Raw genomic sequence first — 20,649 nt, forward strand, 5'->3', positions numbered from 1 at the left:
AAAGGTCCAAGATAAAGTCCTTTATTACAGCAGATATTTTCCTTGACTATTAGTTTCAAAATGTAGTATCTCAGACATGAAAGTTCTCTGGAGAGCCAACACAGTGAAGTAAACTTCTGAGGAAATACAGAAATCTTGATGAATGAATCCCTGTTGTAAGAGGGAGATTGTCAAGTAGCATTAATCTGCAATGAGTAACTTAATGAATAAAATAACCTCTTTAGGAACTTGCTTTTAAATGGTCATGTAAGTAAAACTACTGAGTTAAAACTTCTGTTAATCTCAGAGTAGGGGCTAAGTTAGAAGATGAGTCTAACAAAGACAATCTGCTTTCTGAAATTTGTTAAGTGTTAGTTAACCATCCTGTGCTGCAGCAATCTCCATTTTAATAAGTATGTCTATAGTACCTCATTTCTTGGAAGAGGACTGAAAATGCCTATTTCATTCTATTAACTACATAAAGCGAATGTACTGTGCCTAGCACAGACAGGTAGCTGCATTGTAATATCTGCACTGTAGACATTTGTTTGGTCAGGTGAATTTTAGTTCAGGACATCAGGATGGAGTTTATTTACTTCTAGAAGTACTTCTAGTTCTTCTAGAAGCACTGTACTAGAAAATGATGACATGTATATTAAACATACAAATATTACAAACTATTTCAAAATTTTTCCTTTTAACAGCATTCCAGAGCTGGTTTTTTTCACTTACCAAGGTGCACAATGCTATTGGCACTCTCTTGTTCTAATCTTTAATGCCTTTTTTGGGCAAAAGCTGGGTTGCTCTTCATTTTGCTTTTGTATGTGTACTTCAGGCTAGGTAGTAAACCTTTCAGAAATAGATTTCTGATTTAAGCCAATTTTCTGACATCTTTAAAAAGAGTCAGAAAGAGGGGTGCATTTCAGGGAGTAGTTGACCCTGGTTATTTTAGGGATCAGCTACTCCACTGGTGCACCTTTTTTCCAATGATGAAACAGAAAGACTAGACTATGAAAACATTCCTAGCATTTAGCTGGCTACAGTTTAAGCAAGGTAGATACTCAATCTCTTGTTTTATATGAGCAAATGTTGACTAAATATTTGTATTTTCAATTTTAATGAGAGGATTCTAGTCTTTGTTACTTATCATCTGAAAACTATTATCACCTAGGGCCCGAGCTGGGTTTTTTTTGTTTGATTTATTGTATGTTTTGTTTATTTACTTGTTTGTTTTCTAAAATCACTTCTTCAGTGGGAATGCTAGCACAAGCATGTACTCGTCAGAATGGATCCTTTTTTTAAGTGAAGAGTACTGGAATTAGACAACTTTAAGTTTATTGCTGCTAAAACCCCCAGAATTTCATTGAAGACGGGAATATCATTGCATCCTTTAAATGATCTTAAACATTAAAATTTTCTCATGTAGGGTGTTGTCAGACCAACAGGTGGCTATGCAGTTATGCTGAACTGGACCATGTCAGCTGTATATGGACTCACACCTGGTGAGGTAATTCTGTTAAATAGTCATGTAATTTTTGTAACTCCTCTTAAAAACTCCTCAGTATATTTATGGTTTTATTTAATTTTAGGTGTGGTGGGCAGCTTCTGATTTAGGCTGGGTTGTTGGTCATTCCTACATTTGCTACGGACCTCTTCTTCATGGGAATACTACAGTTTTGTATGAGGTATGAACCATTCTGAAAAGACAGTTTCTCCTCCAGTTAATGATCCTGATGATCCTGTTTGTGCCTGTCCATTCTTTATTCAATATATATTTCAATTGTGTGTATGACTTCAGTGTTTATATTCTTCTGTCTATTACAGTAAATCTTGAGGAAAACTTACTTCTCTCTATTCCTCAAACTTGTTTAATTCGTCTGTGTGACTGGTGATGGTCAGCAGGACAAGGCCAAAACAGTGGACTTAAAACCAGCAGATGATCGAATGTATCTGTGTTGCTGAGGCTTCAGCCACAGGCCATTAGACTACCTTTACTATGGATCCAGGAGAGGATGTTGTGTTTTGCCTGTCTGGAGATAACGGATTCTTGCTGGATCTGAGTTGGAGGCCATCGGGACCTCTATGATTGGAACCAGAAATCTTAATGGACTTGTTTCTTCTTGCCTTCTCTTCGATTCAAGGCATGTGAAGCCTAGACTCAGATGACATTCAGGGCTTGGTCCTTCCCCTTGGGGGTGAAATTCAGTGGAGTGAACAGGAGACTAGTCCAATCAGAGTGGCCTGCTGCATCCTAACTTTGGTGCTCAAAAAAGCAATCATACTACCTTACATTGTTATTATTTTCAAGTTATTGTTGATGCTTTAATGACAGGGCAAGAAGATACAGTGTTGCTTGGACTGCCTTCTTTATTCTTCAGGGAGTGAATCCAATATCCACCAGTGAGAGTGAAAGACTTTATGCAAAACCACTGACACTGTTAGCTCTTAGGTGTGCTGAGACTTGTTTGCCTGCATTCATTTGATGTTAGAAATTCTGGGTATATCCCAGCTTCTGCAACGCTGTGCAGAGTGAAGCCCACCTAGTAATTGTTCTGTCTTTTTAAATGGCTCTAGAGACAGAAGTTGTTTTAGCTCTGCCATTGTGTCATGCTGATTACCTTTTTTGATTTGTAGTGGTAATTAGAAGTGTGTCAGCTATCAAAAGACATCTAATGGTAGCTCATGGCAGAGCATACAAGAACTGCAAAAGTATAGTGAGTGTAGTGGGTACTCAGGGCAAGAAGAAGCACATGAAACAGGCTTTGATGACACCATGGGTATAGCACTTGTTAAACCATGATCTGTACCCAGTGTTTGTGGAGCAGGGGAGTCCGCATGAAGTGGTGGAAAGGTACTGTCTTACAGACCATTGTAAGTGTGGAAGTTCTGCATAAAGAAATGTATATTGTGATTTAATTATCTTCATCTTCTTGCTGATATGCTATACAAGTGAAGATGACCATACCAGAACAGAAATGGATTGTTAATTTTTTCAGGAACAGGCTTTATCAAAACAATCCTTCGATGCTAGGACTGTGCCTGAATTTTGAATAAATATGTTTCCCAGTCCTGGAGATACTGAAGAAGCATAGACAGTTGTAGTAAGATGAGGTTATCTCCAAAATTGTTTGGATACTGCTGCATCAAATGCTACAGAACTGACTATGACTTCCTGTAATCTGTTTTGGAAGTTAAAAGTATACTTTACTGTTTGAAGTTCACTCTATAAACTTGCTAGTAAGATTCTTACAAGCAGAAGAGGCCTCTTGAATAGGCCTCAAGTCCAGAAAAGCGATGGTTCTTAAGGGTGTGTCTGCATGATATTTCAAATTGAGCAGCGGTGCAGTTCTGAAATAAGTCATCTGATTGTCCCTACTTACTGACTTTCCTCACAGAGTGGTTTAGACATATGAATGACAACTTTACAGAGAAAGTGAAAACAGAAGCTCTGCCACTTGGGATAAACGAGTAGGATTTAATGAGTGGGACACCACTGCTATGAAGTTCTCCAGAGCATACAAATAGTATATGTGCTACCAGAATGCTTTAAAACTGTCAAGAGCTCCCCCCTTACTCTGAATTATTTCTTATGCTATGCAAAAGCATATTTCAAATGCTATGCATGACTTCATATTTGCTAGTGACCACCAAATGTGTGCTTGTTTTGACAGCTGCTTCTTTTTTTCTTCTAAGCTTTGGCTTCTGTCCTCTTCACCAGTGTTGATTCTTCTGCTGTTCCTCCTTTACAAACAACATCTTTGTTATAACATTATTAAAACAATTCCCATTTTTCCTACTGCTGCCTTTTGCAGTAGTGACAAACATTGCGTTGACCTCCCAGAATATTAAGCAAGTGGAAGCCTGGAGCTTGGCAGTGTGTACTCTGAAAGACCCACGTGTTTTACTAGCAGATGCACCACTCTGTTGCTAAGGTCAAGCCTGCTGGCAAATGGGAGAGGAAGGATGAACAGCGCTGTGTTCTTTCAAGTACAAGTAGACCATGTTGTTCATGAGGTGGCAAAACTATGCTTCAGAGGTGGCACAGTGTGTGTACCTGTACCTGACATCATCAGGGGAGGGAAGAGCACTCTACCAAGCCCACTACTCATGAGGACATCCATGTCCTTAGTCCCAGGACCAACAATCTGGAAGAAAAGTCCAGGAGAAAGCATGCCTACAGTGCTGCACACATCAGCATGCCTGCTACCCCCAGAGGAGCCCTGTGAAACAACATTCAGGAATATCCCCTCCTTGGCCTGGTATTGCACATGGGACTGTGTTTAGGAGTTTCTGGTAGAATTGGGGCACTGGTAGCAAAGCTATGGAAAAGGTGGTCTAGGTCTCTGAATTAACTGTGAGAAGTGTGTGCCTTGAGGGATGATTCCCCAGGGGCTGGGAGCCATAAGGGAAGTTCTGTGGAGCTGCAACCTCCACCAGGGACCATCTGTCCCATCCCAGCTCTCTCTATGTGCCCTGCACAGTCCCGGCAACTGCATAAACCCTGCATGACTTGGTAACAGAGCTCTCCTAGGCACTTGAGCGAAAACCCAGCCTACACTGACTTCTCCTCTCCTCAAATGCAGTATATAAATGACCTGCCTCGTGGTGGTAGTGCCGCTGGTACTTCTGGCCACATGTCGGTTCCTGTCCCTACTTTGCAGTTAGCTGCTTGTAGAACAAATAGCATTCCGTTTCTTTGAAATGCAGTGGCTAAGGTGGGGGTTTTAGGCAATATATGATCTCTTCCTCTGCCCCAAGTCACATTCAGGAAAGGTCATATAAAGGGGAGGGCACTGTACGCTGTGGTAAAGCATAGTTAAGTTAGCCAGGTTTGCCCAAAACTTATTGAACACACCAAGGGAGTGTGTGTGAACCAGAGGAAAAGGGAGGACAGAAGGAAGTACTGGTAATCAGTTCCTTTTTGATCATTGCATAACATTTCTTGACATCAGGAAAAAATATTTCATGGAAAGGGTCATTGGGCACTGGAACAGGCTGCCCAGGAAAGTGGTTGAGTCACCTTCCCTGGAGGTGTTTAAAAGAGGGGTAGATGAGGTGCTGAGTGGCATGGTTTAGTGATTGATGGGAATGGTTGGACTCGATGATCCAGTGGGTGCTTTCCAACCTAGTGATTCTATGATTTGCCGTATTGAAAGACATTGATGCCCAGCAATATTCCTCCCATCCCTCTCCATTCACTCCTGAATGCTCAGTGGGTTGATGCCTGTCTTCAGGGAAGGAGCAGTCAAGTTCCTGACAGTTGTCAGGAAAGTGAGTTGCTGGGTGCCCCAGCTATGACGAAGAGAGCAGAGAACCATGCATACAGGCACTGCAGAAGTTATGCTCAGTATTTCTGTCTGAAGGAAGGTCTCAAAGATACCCTCACAGATGGTTCAGCCTACAAGTCTGAACTTATTTTGGAAGGTACCAAAACATTTGCATGGTGCCTGTCTCAGTCCATAGTCCAATGTGTTTCAGATTAAACAATGTAGATTGAGGTCCCATTATGCATTCAGTAGAAACGCAAATTAGGTGTGTGCTGCACCATCGTCAGAGTGTACCTTATAGCGTGAGGTGCAAGGGTATGCTCATTGTCATTAAGGACGACATGAATAATCCTGTCACTTCCTGGGAAGGAGGCACTGGCATATGTTTTGGTTCGGTGACCAGAGATATGGAAGATGGAGGATATGGAAACTTTATGGTGGAGCCTACTAGCAGTGTGTGAACTAACATGCCACTGTCATCTACATTAAACAGATGAAAGGGACACTTGACACTTAGTATAAAACCAGTCCCTTCTATCAAGGGAGCAAATATCTGTAGGGTAGCTTTCCATCAGAAAACTCTGAGCTGCATTTTTGGCCACGTTTAGTCTATAATAAACCACAAATAACATCTAATGGAAGATGTGAAGAGTATTGGTTTTAGACAGTTTGATATACTGGTCTGCTCTAATTCACCTTACTAGTTGCTATGCAAACAAAGTCTGTGGCACCATATTCATGTTTCATGTTATTATTTCATACAGGACTAAGTTTAATTGTACCAGCACATATCAGAAGATTATCAGAAGACTGATAATCTCTCATAAAGCTGCAGATTGTGCCTGACACCTGTGTGTGTTGCTTTATGCAAAGTGCTGTTGCTTATCTTTTTTTGTAACAGAAAAGTGTAAAATAAGAAACAAAATGCAGTGTTTAAAGGTAAAGCAAATTTTGAGGTCTTAGAAATGTATTTTGGAATTTGTTCTTGTCTTTGTGGTTAACTTTTAACTTTGTGGTTAACTTTTAAAAGTGTTAACTTTTTCTTCTGTTCTTGGAAAGACTGTGGGTGGTATGTTCTGTTGTTACATGAAAACCAAAATGAACTTTTGTCAGGTTGTTTTTATTCCCTATTATTTTGAGATCTGTAGGATCAGAGGGTAATAATTTTGTGTTTTAGCTTCTTAGGCACTGAATTGTTATTTCAATAATCTCTCAAAAAATTAGGTTTGCAAACCAAGTATTTTTTATTAACTATTAAACTACATAGGGTGGTGACAACAAGTGCAGGTTTTTTTTTTCCCCTAAACAGCTAAGACAGAGAAGGTCACATGTTTTAATGCTTCCACCCAATAACTGCAGGATCTGAAGAAAACTTAAACAAATGGTTATTCTTAATTTGAAAGTCAGTGTACCTTCTGTCTAGGTAGTTTACTGGCTGGCTTAATGTCAGTGTTCAGCATGAAAGCTTGCAATGAATGCATTAATGAAATACATGATGCAGGGAACAGCTACAGTGCAACCATGGCAATAAAAATCAGGCATTCATTTGAGTATTGCTTATGCTTAGCTCTTTCTTTGAAGGGTCTCTGATGTGCTAATCGGTTGGATTCTGTTTGCTTCTATTAATTTACAAACTGACTCACCGTGGAACTTCTGAAAGCTTTTAAGTCAATGACAAATGTCAGGTTGCTGATTGCAGCAGTGACGCTTAGTTCTTAGTCCATGATACAGCTGCATACTGGAGCACGTGATGGGGTAGAACATACAAGTTCTGAAGGACGTTAGTAAGCAAGGTTATTTTTAGGACATAGCTAATTAAAAGTGGTCAAGTGGTGGTTTGTTTTTTTTTTTAAGGAGGAAGATGATTGTTTAAAAGCAGTAGATCAAAGTCCTAGGCAGAGGGAAAAAGGGCAGAATTCAGAAGGAACAGACAAGTGAAAGAACATGTTAGACTCTTGCAGAAAGGATTCCTTAGTAACAGAATATATCTCTATGTGCAAAAGGGAGTACAGTACATTTCCCACACAGTTCATATGTCTAAATACATAGATGTATATGCATTTGCATAGATGGATAAAAATATCCAGAAGAAATTACCCTATATACTGGCATACTTGAACTTGCAGATAACTGCAGATGCAGAGGTGTATGACTGACATTTTACAGCGTGTGTGCACTTGCTGGACAGCTGTCCTATTCCTTTCGCTGATCCCAGAGGTCATGCTTGTCAGATTGTTCCTGTCCTTTCTTCATTTATGTAGAGCAGACATGCATACATCTGTGAGAAGTCCTAAAGATTCACTGAAGAATTTGGATATTGATTTTGATACCTTGATTTGAGTCATGTAGACTCAGTTAACTGCTTATAAAAGAAAGATATCACTGTAATGTATAAAAAGATCATTTTTTTTCCTGTGAAGAAAAGGAGGTCTGGACTCTTTTTCTGATTATTATGGCGACAGAAGAGACCACTGTAAACAGCAGAAACAAGGTTTGGCTCTGAAAAATTAACTGAAGTATGCATGGCGTTGTGTGCTGCGGTATTCAGTGTGCATTTCACCCGCCTTTTCCAGAGGTGAAAGGGTGAGGAAGAACAGTCTGTGTGCTGCACTTAAATCCTGCAAGACTCCATTTATCCCTCCTGCCAGATGGTAACAACCTTTGCTCTTACATCTTTATAGTATGTCAGGACCTTGTGAAATCTTTGGAAATTTAGTATCCTTAAGCAAAAAAACTGGTGCTTGTTTTGACCTTATTCTCTTGTCTGGAAATGAAGGCTTAAAAATACATGTGGACATCACTGTAGGCTATATTTAAATACTTACGTTCCATCCTTCAATCTTGAATCTTCATTCTCAGCAACCTAAATTATTTATATATGTGATCAGAATTAATATGTATGTTCAAGATTTATGAATCAGATATATACTCTAGGAAAAAAATATCTGCTTGCTGATCTTAGCGTTGATGACATTTGTTGCTTTAAATAGTATGGATCAATGTATGAGCTTAATTTTCTGGTATACAGCCTCCACACAAGCTAGCCATCTTTGCTTTCTTGTTTTGCTTGGATTTACTCACACAGAATAGACCTTATAGGCAAAATTAAGAAACAGAAAAGCACAGCACATGCCTGCACCTTCTCAGGTCAAGTGTTAGGTGGATCCCTAACTCTGCAGTATATATTAGTTCTCCAGTTAGGATCACTTCTAGTTTTGGAGTACATAATATAGTAAATTGTTGACTGTTTCGGCTAAAGCCTTTGTATACTGAATTCTTATTTGTATGGGTAGAAATGTGAGAAATCTCAGCATATGCTGCTAAAAGCTGGTCCTTCCAATGTCAGCATCAGATTCTCATATGAAGATGGGTGTTCATAAAGGTAAGCCTGCATGCTATGTAAATATACCTATATAGATACTATTTTTTTTCGCCCCCTTGTATGACTTCTTACATTTCTTAGTGTATTTAATTATCCACAGTATTCAGCTGATTTTTGTTCTTTTAAGCTCCTTTGCTTTTTAGTCCGGAAATTTTGGAGGCAGAGAACACATAACATACCTAGTCAGTGTATCAACACTAAATGCTGACTTTGGTTGAAATCTGGAAGAGAAAGAAATTGAGCTCTTTTCTAGGCTGATTTTATAACTTGCACAATTTACCTGATATTGGCCACTTTTCAAGCCCCATCTCCAACTTTATTTCATCTCCTGATGCTTGATATATATCAATTCTGGTATGCAGTTTAAGGGACTTCAGTGGCTGCAGGATCTCTACAAATAATTGAACAGAGAGCTCTAGTTATAAGTGACTTTCACTAGAAAAATGGAAATAAAATAGTAAAAAAAAACCGGAATGAAATAGTTTTTGTTCCTTTTCAATTTTTCAATTTTCTATTTTTTCTGGGAAAACCCTAGTGATTTCTGAGTAAATTAATAGTATTTTAAGGCTAGGGACCACAGTGGTTTCCCTCTCTCTAATTCTGAATAGCAAGGAGCTGAAACTTCACCTGAAAGCAGAAATGCACATTTATAGAATCAAATATCATATTAACTTGAGTATTAAATTGCTATAGTCTAATTAATGTTTAAACACCTAATAGATGTTAATTAGATTCTTCATTCCAAAGAGATTGACTCATCACCACTGCAGTAGTTACATAGAAGAAGAAAGTGGTGTGAGAAAAATGGAATTTTCTCAGAGATAAGGAAAAGACTTTGATAGTTTTGTATTAGCTATTTTTGACCACTAGCATATTAAAATTGTTGCTTGACTTTGGCAGAAGAGAAGTCATTAAAGGAAATACTACAATGAAGAGATTTTCATTCTAGCAGGTACAGATAAGAATGAACAGGGAGGAAAGTAATGCATTCCTTCAGCAGTCTGTTTTACGTGGTCATCTTACAGTGAAGTTTTGTCTCTGTGTGAATGCATGGGGATCAGAATGGTTATTGGTGTTATAAAGGTACATCTGATTTTAAAATGTGTTGGTTCTGGAAAATAAAAAGGGTAAAAATCCTATTTCTTTAACAGTGAATGTTAAAGAGAAATTGGAGTTAATAGTCTAGTTGACCTACATGTCTGATTTGTGATTTTTACTTTTAGTGAGAACATTATTAAACAGTGATAATACATTTTGCAATTTTTCTCTGACATGACACCAGACAGTTTTCAGAAAATGTTCATGACAGCAGTGTCATCTTTTTGATTAAAAATAGGAAGAAGAGGAAAGATTCTGTACAAACAGGAACAAAAATAATGTTTACAAAGAGGGATAGTGTATAATTTTTCCTCTTCTCAGAAGACTTTCTTAATGATGACTGTTCATAAATTTATAGTCAAAGCTTTTTCTTAATGATAGCCTAATGATGGGTTTTTGGGTAGGGAGTATCAGAATGCTATTTAGATAGCAGGAAAGAACACCTCATCCCCTTTGCCTAGGGACAACCACTATTGAATATAAACTGAGCTGACTTCATACCCTCACTTCTTAAAGTGATTTATTTATTTTTAAAGTACTTAGTAGGCGACAACTTGTCATTTTAACAATTGCTATGGAAACCTCGTGCTTTCAATTTTTACTTACTGTAACACCATTGTCAGGAATGTGAAAAGAGTAATGAATTCCCCTGAATATAGCAAGGTTGTAGTTTTTTTTTTTTTTCTTTTTAAATTGTCCTGAATTGTTTTTTTTCAAGACATGACAAATTTCAGCTATAAATAAGCTACTTGAAGTCTCACAGCCCACTCTGGGTTGCTCTTGCCGTTAGGATTGCAAGCTGTAAGCAACGGGAAGCGGGAAGAGAAAGTCTAGTTACTACCTGTGATGTCAGGAAAAAAGAATAGCATTCTGGTTCCTGCAATAAAGTTTGGGACTTCGAATTTGAGCTAAGGTATGGAAGACGATGCTCATGCTTGCCACGGAGCCGTGCATTGAGGACTCCATTTGGGTGATCTAGGACAGGGAAGAAGCTGCAGAAGGACATTGCTGTGCATGTGAAGCCTTCGTCACAGTGCTCGCTGGGATCCTTCCAGTCCCTGCTGTTGCAACAAAACTACAGGGTACACAGCAACAGGCTTAAAATTATTCTGATTTGGTACAGCTGTTAGCAACTTAGGGACACCCAGCCTTTCTACAGTTTCTGTAAGCCATTATCAGCTTACAAAGCAAGCACTGCTTCTGGAGTTTGCCAGTTTTGTGATCTTTCTGCCATCATCGATCCTGATTGTATTTGTGGAGCAAGTTCAGTGTGATGTACCATCTCTAGTCCTTAGTGGAGGTTTGGTAGCAGGGTGAGCAGCAGAAATGGATGCCTCTCTGAATGAGTGCTTTGGAATCCTCATGTGTCAAGATTTTGTGTGTGCTTTGGTGTCAGCAGGTTTTAGTGGCGATGACTTCCTTGTATAATATTTGCTGTGCAGGGAGAATTTTCTCATAATTTTGAATTTGTCTTTAATTGAAGATCCCCTTGTTGTTAGAGGTCAGACAGGGAGGGAATTACTGAACCGTTACTGATATGTTGTTGGTTATTATATTATAGCTCCTCTTATGTCAAGTAATCTGTCCTTGTGGCTTTTGACTAACACGGGAGAATTTTTCCATCCCTTTGATCATTCTTGCTGCTGGACTATCAATCTTCTGTCATATTCATGTACTACTATCCATCAACACATTCTGCTTGAGGATGTCTGCTCAGCTGGTAGGCATCTAATAAATTATGTGCTGAATCTGTTACTTACACTCCTATCTGTCTGTCTGTCTCTCTCAGAATCGCTTTGTTGGTTATTAAAACAAAGTCTTTTCTGCTTGAACGCTTCTAGCTGATACAAGAAGTATCTGTTTCTACTTATGTTTTTTACATTAGGTGAGACAGATCACACTCTCTCCGACTGTCTTGTTCTTCTTTATCATGCTCTCAGTTCCTGCCAACCACAGGTATTATTGCCAGTAACCTGTAAAGTTAATTTTAATCTTCAGTAATGGTGCAAATATTGAATAGCAATAGGTCTTGAACTGCTCCCTGCAGAAATCCAGTGGAAGCATCTCATTTGCTCACAGTCCCCAGTTGACTCAGCAATGTGTCAGCATATTCTGAATTTAATTACCCTGTGCTTTATTGTTTATATTGCTAACTTCTTAAAAAACAGACTTGCATGTGGTGATAAGCCTCTCATGGCATCTTGCAGTACTTAGAAAAATTTTGTATAATAAATGAGAATTCTCTTTGGATATTTTATTTGTAGGTTTTTGGGCTCTGAAATTAATTTGCACTGTCTGAGATTTGTTTTGCTTATGTCTGTTTTGTTTATGCATTTGGTAAACCGTGAACAGCTGCCAGGGTATCGGAAGTTTTTCTGCAGAAACAGTAAGAGTATTTTACAGCTGGGCCAGATTTTTTTTTCCCCCAAATGAATACTTTAAGCTTTGCCTTATCCTTTGGATATTATTTTCTGTCAGCTATCAGGGGCACTTTCTATTCCTTTCCTTACAGTTTTTGTGTTTTACTTATTTTTCTCCTAGGTCTGAGAGTGATACTTCTGCAAACCAAAGCTGTTGTAGCTTACCTGTGACATATCAGTATGAACCTGTCAGACCCCTGCATGCCTACCCACACACTCTTAAATGTTCAGTAACTTGTCTTGAAAATGCTTTAAGGCTCAGGCTGAAGCCTGCTGCAGGTGCACAGGCATAGCTGCACCGTAGCAGGGCAGGGATGAAGGGTGAGCACCTGAGTGTAAATCACTCCCTGAGCAAGGGGAGGCTTCTTCTAGCTCTTATCACAACTCTGCTAGTGGTCAGATCCAAGGTTACACAGCTGCACCATGAAACCTGGCCTTGAGCATCAACAGCCAAACCCCTCGAAGGCAGTGTATGTGCTCAGGGCCAGGCATAACCCTTTTATGGGCTCTCAACATTTCCATTTATTTAAAAATAACAGCCTATATTCTTACTGATAGACTAACCGGTTTCAGATTGCTCTACAGTTAGGTTTGTTGCTGTCCAAGATAATTGCAAATGGTGCTAGTTCAGTTATGTAATTGATTAACAAGAAGTCTATGAAAACAGATTTTTTCACAGTCAGAGACCATTTGTTTAAGTGTTGGTTGTGTGGGCTTGAACTCCTAACTAGATGGTTGCAGATCTGCAGGTATAGTGAACATTATAAGGTGATGACATGAAATTGAGTAAATAGATTAGTGAACAAATATTGATGAACACTTGGATGAATACATGAAAGTTGCAATGAAGAAGTATGCAAGCAAGATGCTTAAAGGCAGTCTGATGAAAGTTTTTTCTTTGGGAACTGTGCATTATATGATGGAAAAAGAGGACATAGTTCACTTTTGTGGCAAGCGAACAGCATTATTTTGCATTTCTTTTTGGTAATTTAGGATGGGATATTAGCAAAAAGGGAGTTTTTGACATTGGTCATGCTCCTCCTTGCTACTTTGGCTGAGGATTGTTTCTTTTGTGAAAGAGGTGATCCTCTGCTGCAGCACACTTTTCACCAGCAGTATCTCGCTATAGGGCTGCAAAGCCAATGGTACGTATCTGACCTCTGGCATCCTGCATTTTTTAAATCTGCCAGGTGGTTATTTGTGCTCTTGCTGGTGTTCAGGCACAGCTGGGTGCGGAACAAGCCTAAGGAAGACTGTAATGGGGAGAGCAGGTGGAAGAGAGGGAAAGAGATGAATTCCTTGGAGTGCTGCTTTTTTTGTTGGGATGAAGCTTTGATTAGTGTGTGTGTTTTTATTAAGACATTTACTGTGTTATTAGTGTCTCATTACCAGAATAAAAATACTGAATTTAGTACATTCTTCAGGGTATTTAAATGCCTGTGTTCCTTTTATCTTGGCGAAATGGAAAGTTTCCTATGCTATCTTTTTCTAGTGGACCTGTGAATCTGTCTGTTGTATTGTGTTTGTCTCATTGCAAGACTCTCCTGTGTTAGAAGAAAAAGAATGTATGGTTTCTTGAAAGTTACTGGCACGGGTGAAGACTGTACTGCCTGTTGCTAGTGAAGAATTGCTGAGTTGTGCCTGCAGATCTGTGTGAAGCAATAAAATATGTAAATGTGAGTTACCCTTGTTAGGAAGGATGTTTTCCAAGTTTACATTTATGCAAGGATGGTGGAGGTATGAATTTGTCTTGTGACTGGTGAACTGCAGTAAAGATGATGACATTTCAGTAGTGAAACTTTCTCTGTATTTGTGGCCTCTTGCATAAAGCATTGAGAAAACTGTGTTTGCAGTATGGAAAGTATGTGTCTTTCCTAACTTCTGTGCTCTGTTAGAGTTCATCTTCCATGTGTGACCTTTCCAGTAAAAAGGTTATGGTAGTACCTGTAGCAGAAAAGCTCATTTCACAGTGACATCATCTTTTTATAACTTCAGAATATATATGCAGCAGTTCATGCACTCTAATATTTAATACATACAGTAGCATTGGGATTATATGATCCTGTGCAGACAGCTTTTCATATTTGCAGCACCACAGATAAGTATTTTGGATTTTTTTTTTATTATTATTGTTTACCATTGGACCGTTTGTCACATCTCATTATTTCTGTTTTCAGTTCTCTTGACTATGACCCTTAGCTCAAGACAAGGATTAGTTTTTACAAAAAATCCAAACAAACAAGACCACAGTCTGGTATCACACTAAACCAGAAAAGGGGTCTTTGGCTTCGCTCCATTATTCATGTGTGGTAGCTGCACAGAGGTGCCAAGAAGTCAGTAGTACTCATTTAAGTGGGAGTTTTTCCATAATTAGGAGGAAATTGCTAGGTAAGAAAAAGCTGGCATTATGTTCCATAGGCCTTTACAGGGGGGATATAGCTGCAGAGACTCCTAGTTCAGTGGACCTCTGGGTGTTCTGCAGGCTGCTTCACGATAGGGGTAGTTGTAGATGTGACTCCCTCTGCTGTCAGTATAACAGCTCTTTGTGACTTTTTCATTCAGATGTCTATTTGTCCTGTTTTCCTAAGTAGCAGCTAATACGTGCTGTGTTCATGCAAGTGATTGTGCCCAAAGCTTGTGAATTTATTTCTACAAGTGAATATGCTCACAGTGTTATTATTTTTAACAAAGCTTTCTTTAAAGTCGTATTTGAAATCACTGTGCTACAGCTACTGTTACGTGTTCAAGCCTTGAACTGTCAAGGAATTATGAAATATTTTCATCCTGTGACATTTTAAATTATTTTCTCCACAGGGGAAGCCTGTGGGAACGCCAGATGCTGGTGCCTATTTCCGTGTGCTAGCAGAGCATGAAGTAGCTGCCTTCTTTACCTCACCAACTGCAATTAGAGCAATCCGTCAACAGGACCCCGAGGCAGCCTTGGGAAAGCAGTACTCTCTGAAAAGGTGAACTAAGGATACCCTGGAAGCAGTTTCTTACAGAAACAGGCTAAATAGTCTAAGAATAGCAGAGTGTCTGGGGCTTTGCCCACCTCTGTATAGCAGAATTTAAATATATTCTTGATAATTTAAGGGTACATGTATTTATTTGTAAATTTATGTTGATTGAAGGAGATGAAAACCATTAAAAAGATTAGTACTCTAAGTTTAAGAGCTTTTGTTGAGTTAGAATTGCTCACTCAACCTTAATTTTACTCCATGGTGCTTAAACCCTGTAATGCAGTCCTGATTACATGATCCTGTACTGTTTTCCCACATGACCTCATTTCACTGAGTGCAAAGGATCTTTAGTGCTTTTTTCATCAGCAACTAGTGAATGCTTTATTTATCTCTCCGTAACTTAGTTACTCCTTATAGTTCTGTGCTCCAAAGACTGAGCTATTTGCTATCTTTAGTGTTTTTAAGTTGTTTATCACTATACTATCATCATGCTTCAAAATTGTGACTGAGATCATCCTTACAAATCCCCTATGAGATGAGAGAGTGGAATTATCTGTATTTTGCAGATGGAAAGCTGAGGCACAGGGAGATTAAGGTCAAAGTCTTATATTAGTTTTGAATATCCAGTCTGAGCCACTGAACTACCACTGTTTTAGAGTTCTTAGCAATATATAGATAAAATGCATTAATAGCATTATATTAATAAAACGTCTCTCACACTGACTTAGGTCTATGGGTATTTAGTACTTCTACAGACCAAATCTCTCTATCTTATAGCAAATAGTCTAAAAATGCAACATATCTGATTTTGGACCATATCTAGTCTTGAAGTTGAATAAATGGCTCAGCTTCAAACGAGGACTGTGTCAGACTGTGTAGGCAGTATTCAGTCAGAAGAACACGTTTCGTCCACTTGTCCAAAGAGAACGGGGATTATACATAGACATGTAGCTTCATTAGATCTCCACATTCTTAATTGCGCAGGAAAGTTTTCTTTGTTAGTAAGCTGTATTTATTCCTGAGGTATTAATTACTTTCTTCCATCTGTTTTGAGTGCTATCATCATTCTTTACCCAATTCTTAACATAGGAAATAAAGTCATTTGAGACCCTAATGCACTGTTCTTCTATGATGCTTATTGATGACAGTGTGATACAGTTGCTAGAAAATATAATTGCTGTTCCTCAGCAACTTTTAGGCAATGACTATAATGACTTAGTCCATCTTTAGAGTATTCATTTAATGGAAAATCTACCAACTTGCTCTCTAAGTTGGCACATTTTCTGACCAAATGAGTATTCTAGATTCCAGCCTCCTTGCTGTTCTCATTTTCATGAAGTAACTTCATAACACTGAGCCGTTAACTCTTCCTGTATTTGGAATCATACTTCATCCTTTAATTGACCTAATTATTATGAACTGGTTAGGTCTGATTTAAAAATTACTGACAACTGAGGGCATTGTATGAAATGTGGCAACAACTCAGCAGGTTAGATTAATACACAAGTAATAATTTGCAGTTTGTGTCCCATAGCCTTCTTGGCTTTTTGACCTCGAGTTAGTTGTGAATCTGCTGCCATTTTATATGAAGAGGATCTAGAGATTCTTGCTTGTTCATCTGATACAAGATATTGATGTATTTGCTTTAGAAATAAATATGAGACTACGTACAAATGGGAAGGAAATAATAAATATGAAGTAGATTAGGAATTCCTATTTTCGGTTTCATAACACATAAACAAGAGGATGTGAAATTAAGATAACAAGTTTGAAACTGTTAGAATAAAATACTTTCTTATGTAATTGATGTCTCATACATGCTGCTAGAGGATATGTAATTAAGGATTCACAACACTGAAACCCATTATGCAGTTCTATCTGCTCCTTCCTACTCTGTGTTTCTGTAGATCATGTATGGCCATTCCTGTTGGATCCTTGAGTTGTGTTCATGAAGAGCCCTTGTGCAGCTCTACCTCAGCCATGCTGAGAAGGTGCTGAGCTGCAGTTTTGTTCTGTGTCTCTCTGACTGTCACCCAAACCTCCAGTACTTGGATCTTCCTGATCCAGGTAAAATCTATTCAGGGAGGAGAATGAGCAAACACACCAACAAAGAAAAATTAGAAGACTTGAAAATATTTCTTTATTTTGTGTATTTAAGTGTCTGCAGTTTCCAGGTGCTTCAAGAATTAGTGAGAGTTCTTTATTTCCAGTTCATATTAAGAGGTGGAAATGAAGTTCCCTCATAGATTTTTCACGAAAAAAGGAGTTTATTTAACATGATGCAGCTAGAGTTTATTTTGCCAGGAAAAACTGGTGTATGTATTTCAGAATTAAGAACACTTCTGTGATCTTTTAATCTGGAAATGTTCAGCTCAAATTATTGAACACTGAACACTCCTTATTTTGGGAAATGGTTTGGAGATGGTTTTTTCTTTTGTGCTTGGAGTGACACCAAAGTGTGCTGGCTGTATTTAACAATTTAGATTGTGTCAGGGCCATTAGAGACCTTGGTCTGTCCCCTGTATCAGGTGATACTTCAAGTCCACTCTGCTGGGGTCTTGAATAGGGTCTAAAAGCTTGATTGCAGTGAATTTATGTTAGGAGTGTAGGTTCTCCTAACCACAGCCTAGGACACATTTATTTAACAGAGAGGTTTTGAAGTCTTTTTTCATTAACTACATCACAGTGACAGATGATTGCAATAACAGATGCATTGACGTGCTTGTTCAGATTGGGACATTTTATAACCATTGCCATCTCTCTGTTGCTATAGTGTTTGGCAGGAGAAAATAATTCCATAGTTCTTAAGCTTGTGGCACTTCTTTTTTGATGATTTTGTGCTGTAAATTTGCCAAAGAGCTAATCCCTCTCCTTCTTACAATCTAAGATTGCTCTTCAGCCTGGAGATTATTAAAGCTGGCAACTCAGAAGAGAGGAATTCTGCTTTTGGCTCAGGAGGTAGCATGATGTCTTAATTTCATCGAGTCTTTTTAAGTTCTTGGTATTTTAATAGCCTTATTACTAAAAAAAGACCCTTATTTTTTTCAGCAGTTTATAAAGTTAATGAATTAATAAATCGAGTTTTTACATCATAGCTGAAATGTTGTGTTTAACATGCCTAATTACAGAAGTTTCCATATAATGTAAATTGAGCTGTGCTTTAACGGGGGGCCCTGCATGTAAACATGAGTCTTGAAAAAACTTTTCATAGAATATATTTGTGGGTTTTACTTATTCAATATTTTGTTCTCTTCTGTCATAAACTTTTTTTACAGTAAGAGGCATTGAGGTGCAAGATGTTGATTGGAGTCACAGTCATTATTATACTCATTGTCTTCTAATATGGAAGATGTGCTCAGAAAGCAGTTTACCAAAATGATGTTGTATATTTATGAGTACAGAAAATTGTACTTATTTGATGTGAAAGCTGTTTGTACATTTTACCCCCTGTCTTCTATTCCAAGAAAGAAGCCTCTCAAACCCATTGTGAAGTTGCAGAAAGGAGGGTTAGCAAAAAATGCTATTCTGAAACTGAGGAAGTTGAACTATTTCATTTGCATATTTAAGTTCAACATGGTAGCAATTTTCAAGATTTTCTGACTTTCATAAGCTTGTAACTAGATGTTCAGTAAATTAATTTTCACATATCAGATTTCTTATTATGGCTACCTCTATGATTGTTACTTTACTCAGTTCACAGATAAGACTGTTCTCAGGTTATTATATTCAGCTGGTGCAGGGATCCCTACCTTTATGATTTGAGTTTCCAGTACCTTTTGCCTGTGGAAGCTTCTTTTTCTGTATTATAACTACGGATCTGTAAATGGGCCAAGCGTCACTGTGAAAAAAAATCTGTTCAGTTTTAGGCACATGGCTTATTGCAGTTCAGATGATTCATGCCATGTTATACTTATGTTGTCTCCAGATGTAGCTTCACTCTGTACATTCTCCTGCCTTGCATCTATACAACAAGTAAGTTGCTAGTCGTTACATTGTAAGAAGCTGCCTTTTATGCTAAGGGGATGTGTCTGTCCTCTGGAGAGGAACTGAGTGTGAATATTCAAAGTAAGCTTTTTGTTTTGGCAGCCTTGTTATGATATGTCTGTGGTCTGTAGAAAAGAGGTCAATCTCTTAGAGGTATTCTGAGTTCTATGGTCAGGCTTATCTCTGTATTTCTCTTTCTCTTTTCTGACACCCTTGAGTTATTTCCTCTGATTTTTGTCACAATTTCCTAAGTTGCATGGAAAGATGAATTTCATAGTTTTCACTTCAGAGGCACGTAATTTAGAAAGAAGTTTGTTTCATACCCACCATGTGTAAGAATTCTTTCATTTTGTGGCCACGTATTTTACAAAATCAATGCAGTTTGTGTCTGTTGCTGAAGGACAGTAATCAAGTTCTTTGTTCAGCAGTTATCCTCATTCAGAATGTCACTGACGTTGATGTGGCTGGGATAGAGCATACTGCAATCCTAAGGGGACATTTTAGAGAAGCATTTTGAATCCCAGGTCCTGATGCTGGGCCACATGAAGCTCTGTTCATATCTTCATTAGCCATTCTGTCATCTCAGAAGCTTTGAGGTCTGAGGCAGTAGTTAGCAGAGTGCCTCTGCAGTTTCTCCTGGCATGACAGGCTGTTCGTGAAATGCTTAGTCCCTTGTAGTGTGAGTATACCTCTGTACTTACACTCGAAGAAGGAAAGAGCTTATTTGCTAGTAAACAGAGTTCTTCTGATGTGGAGTCTGAATCTGTGTTTGCCTCTTATCTTTCCTCCTTCAACTCTTTGAGGTTTTAAATTGCATCTCTGGGTAAAGTGAAAGTGCTCTCTTTGATCATATGCTGAGCAGGAAGGATTTGGGAGAGGGAAGTCCTGAGCCCACCCTGTGTGGATACTACAGAACAGAAGCAAGTTTTTTTTTGGTCTGTAGCAATAAGGTATGTGCATGCCAGCTCTGCATTCAGAATTCGCAGTATTCCTCCTGGTGGGATTGCAATTGGTGCATAACAACAACAGTGTGGCTGAATTGTTTTCAGATTGCTACCCCAGCCTTCCAGGGAAGGAGATGCAGTTTTTTATTATGCCTTAAATTTCCCTCTGTTTTACCCTTTATTTCCCGAATAGATGATGTCTGTTTCAAAATCTTGCTTAAATAGGGATATGTTTAAGCGTGCAGCAAAATAAGAATGTCTAAAAATTTCAGACATTTCCTATTTCCTTTTCCTGAGATGCAGGAACATCCCTGCCAATTTATAATGCAATAACTTGATAAGTGTGTCTGTTACTTTTTTTTAAACAGTGACTTAACATCTCTGTACTGTACTTTAGTCATATTAGTGTTGCTCTAGGGCCTTGTTTTTCGTTTAATTTTGGGTTTTATTTTGTTTTTGCTACATAAAAAATAAACCTTATCCTTCTCTTAAAGGTAAATTACTTTCCAAAGTGGCCTCTTGTTCTTTGTGGACTATCGAAGAAGCCTAGAGAACTAGAATAGAGATTTTTTTTTTTTTTAATAAGAGCTTATAATGAGCTAAATACCACACATT

General features: G+C 38.4%; 1 protein-coding gene across 2 annotated transcripts in view; it reads left to right on the top strand.

The window, feature by feature from the left end:
* The window catches only part of ACSS3 (acyl-CoA synthetase short chain family member 3), an 80,017-nt gene that overhangs the window by 18,343 nt on the left and 41,025 nt on the right, over window positions 1–20,649 (top strand). For both annotated transcript variants that reach the window (XM_069858251.1, XM_069858240.1), the window contains exons 5-7: window positions 1,406–1,486; window positions 1,569–1,664; window positions 14,961–15,112. In XM_069858251.1, coding sequence (XP_069714352.1) covers window positions 1,406–1,486; window positions 1,569–1,664; window positions 14,961–15,112 — 329 coding nt within the window. The remainder of the gene's footprint in view (window positions 1–1,405; window positions 1,487–1,568; window positions 1,665–14,960; window positions 15,113–20,649) is intronic.

The sequence above is a fragment of the Phaenicophaeus curvirostris genome, chromosome 1 (assembly GCF_032191515.1).
Source record: "Phaenicophaeus curvirostris isolate KB17595 chromosome 1, BPBGC_Pcur_1.0, whole genome shotgun sequence".
Taxonomy (NCBI): Eukaryota; Metazoa; Chordata; class Aves; order Cuculiformes; family Cuculidae; genus Phaenicophaeus; species Phaenicophaeus curvirostris.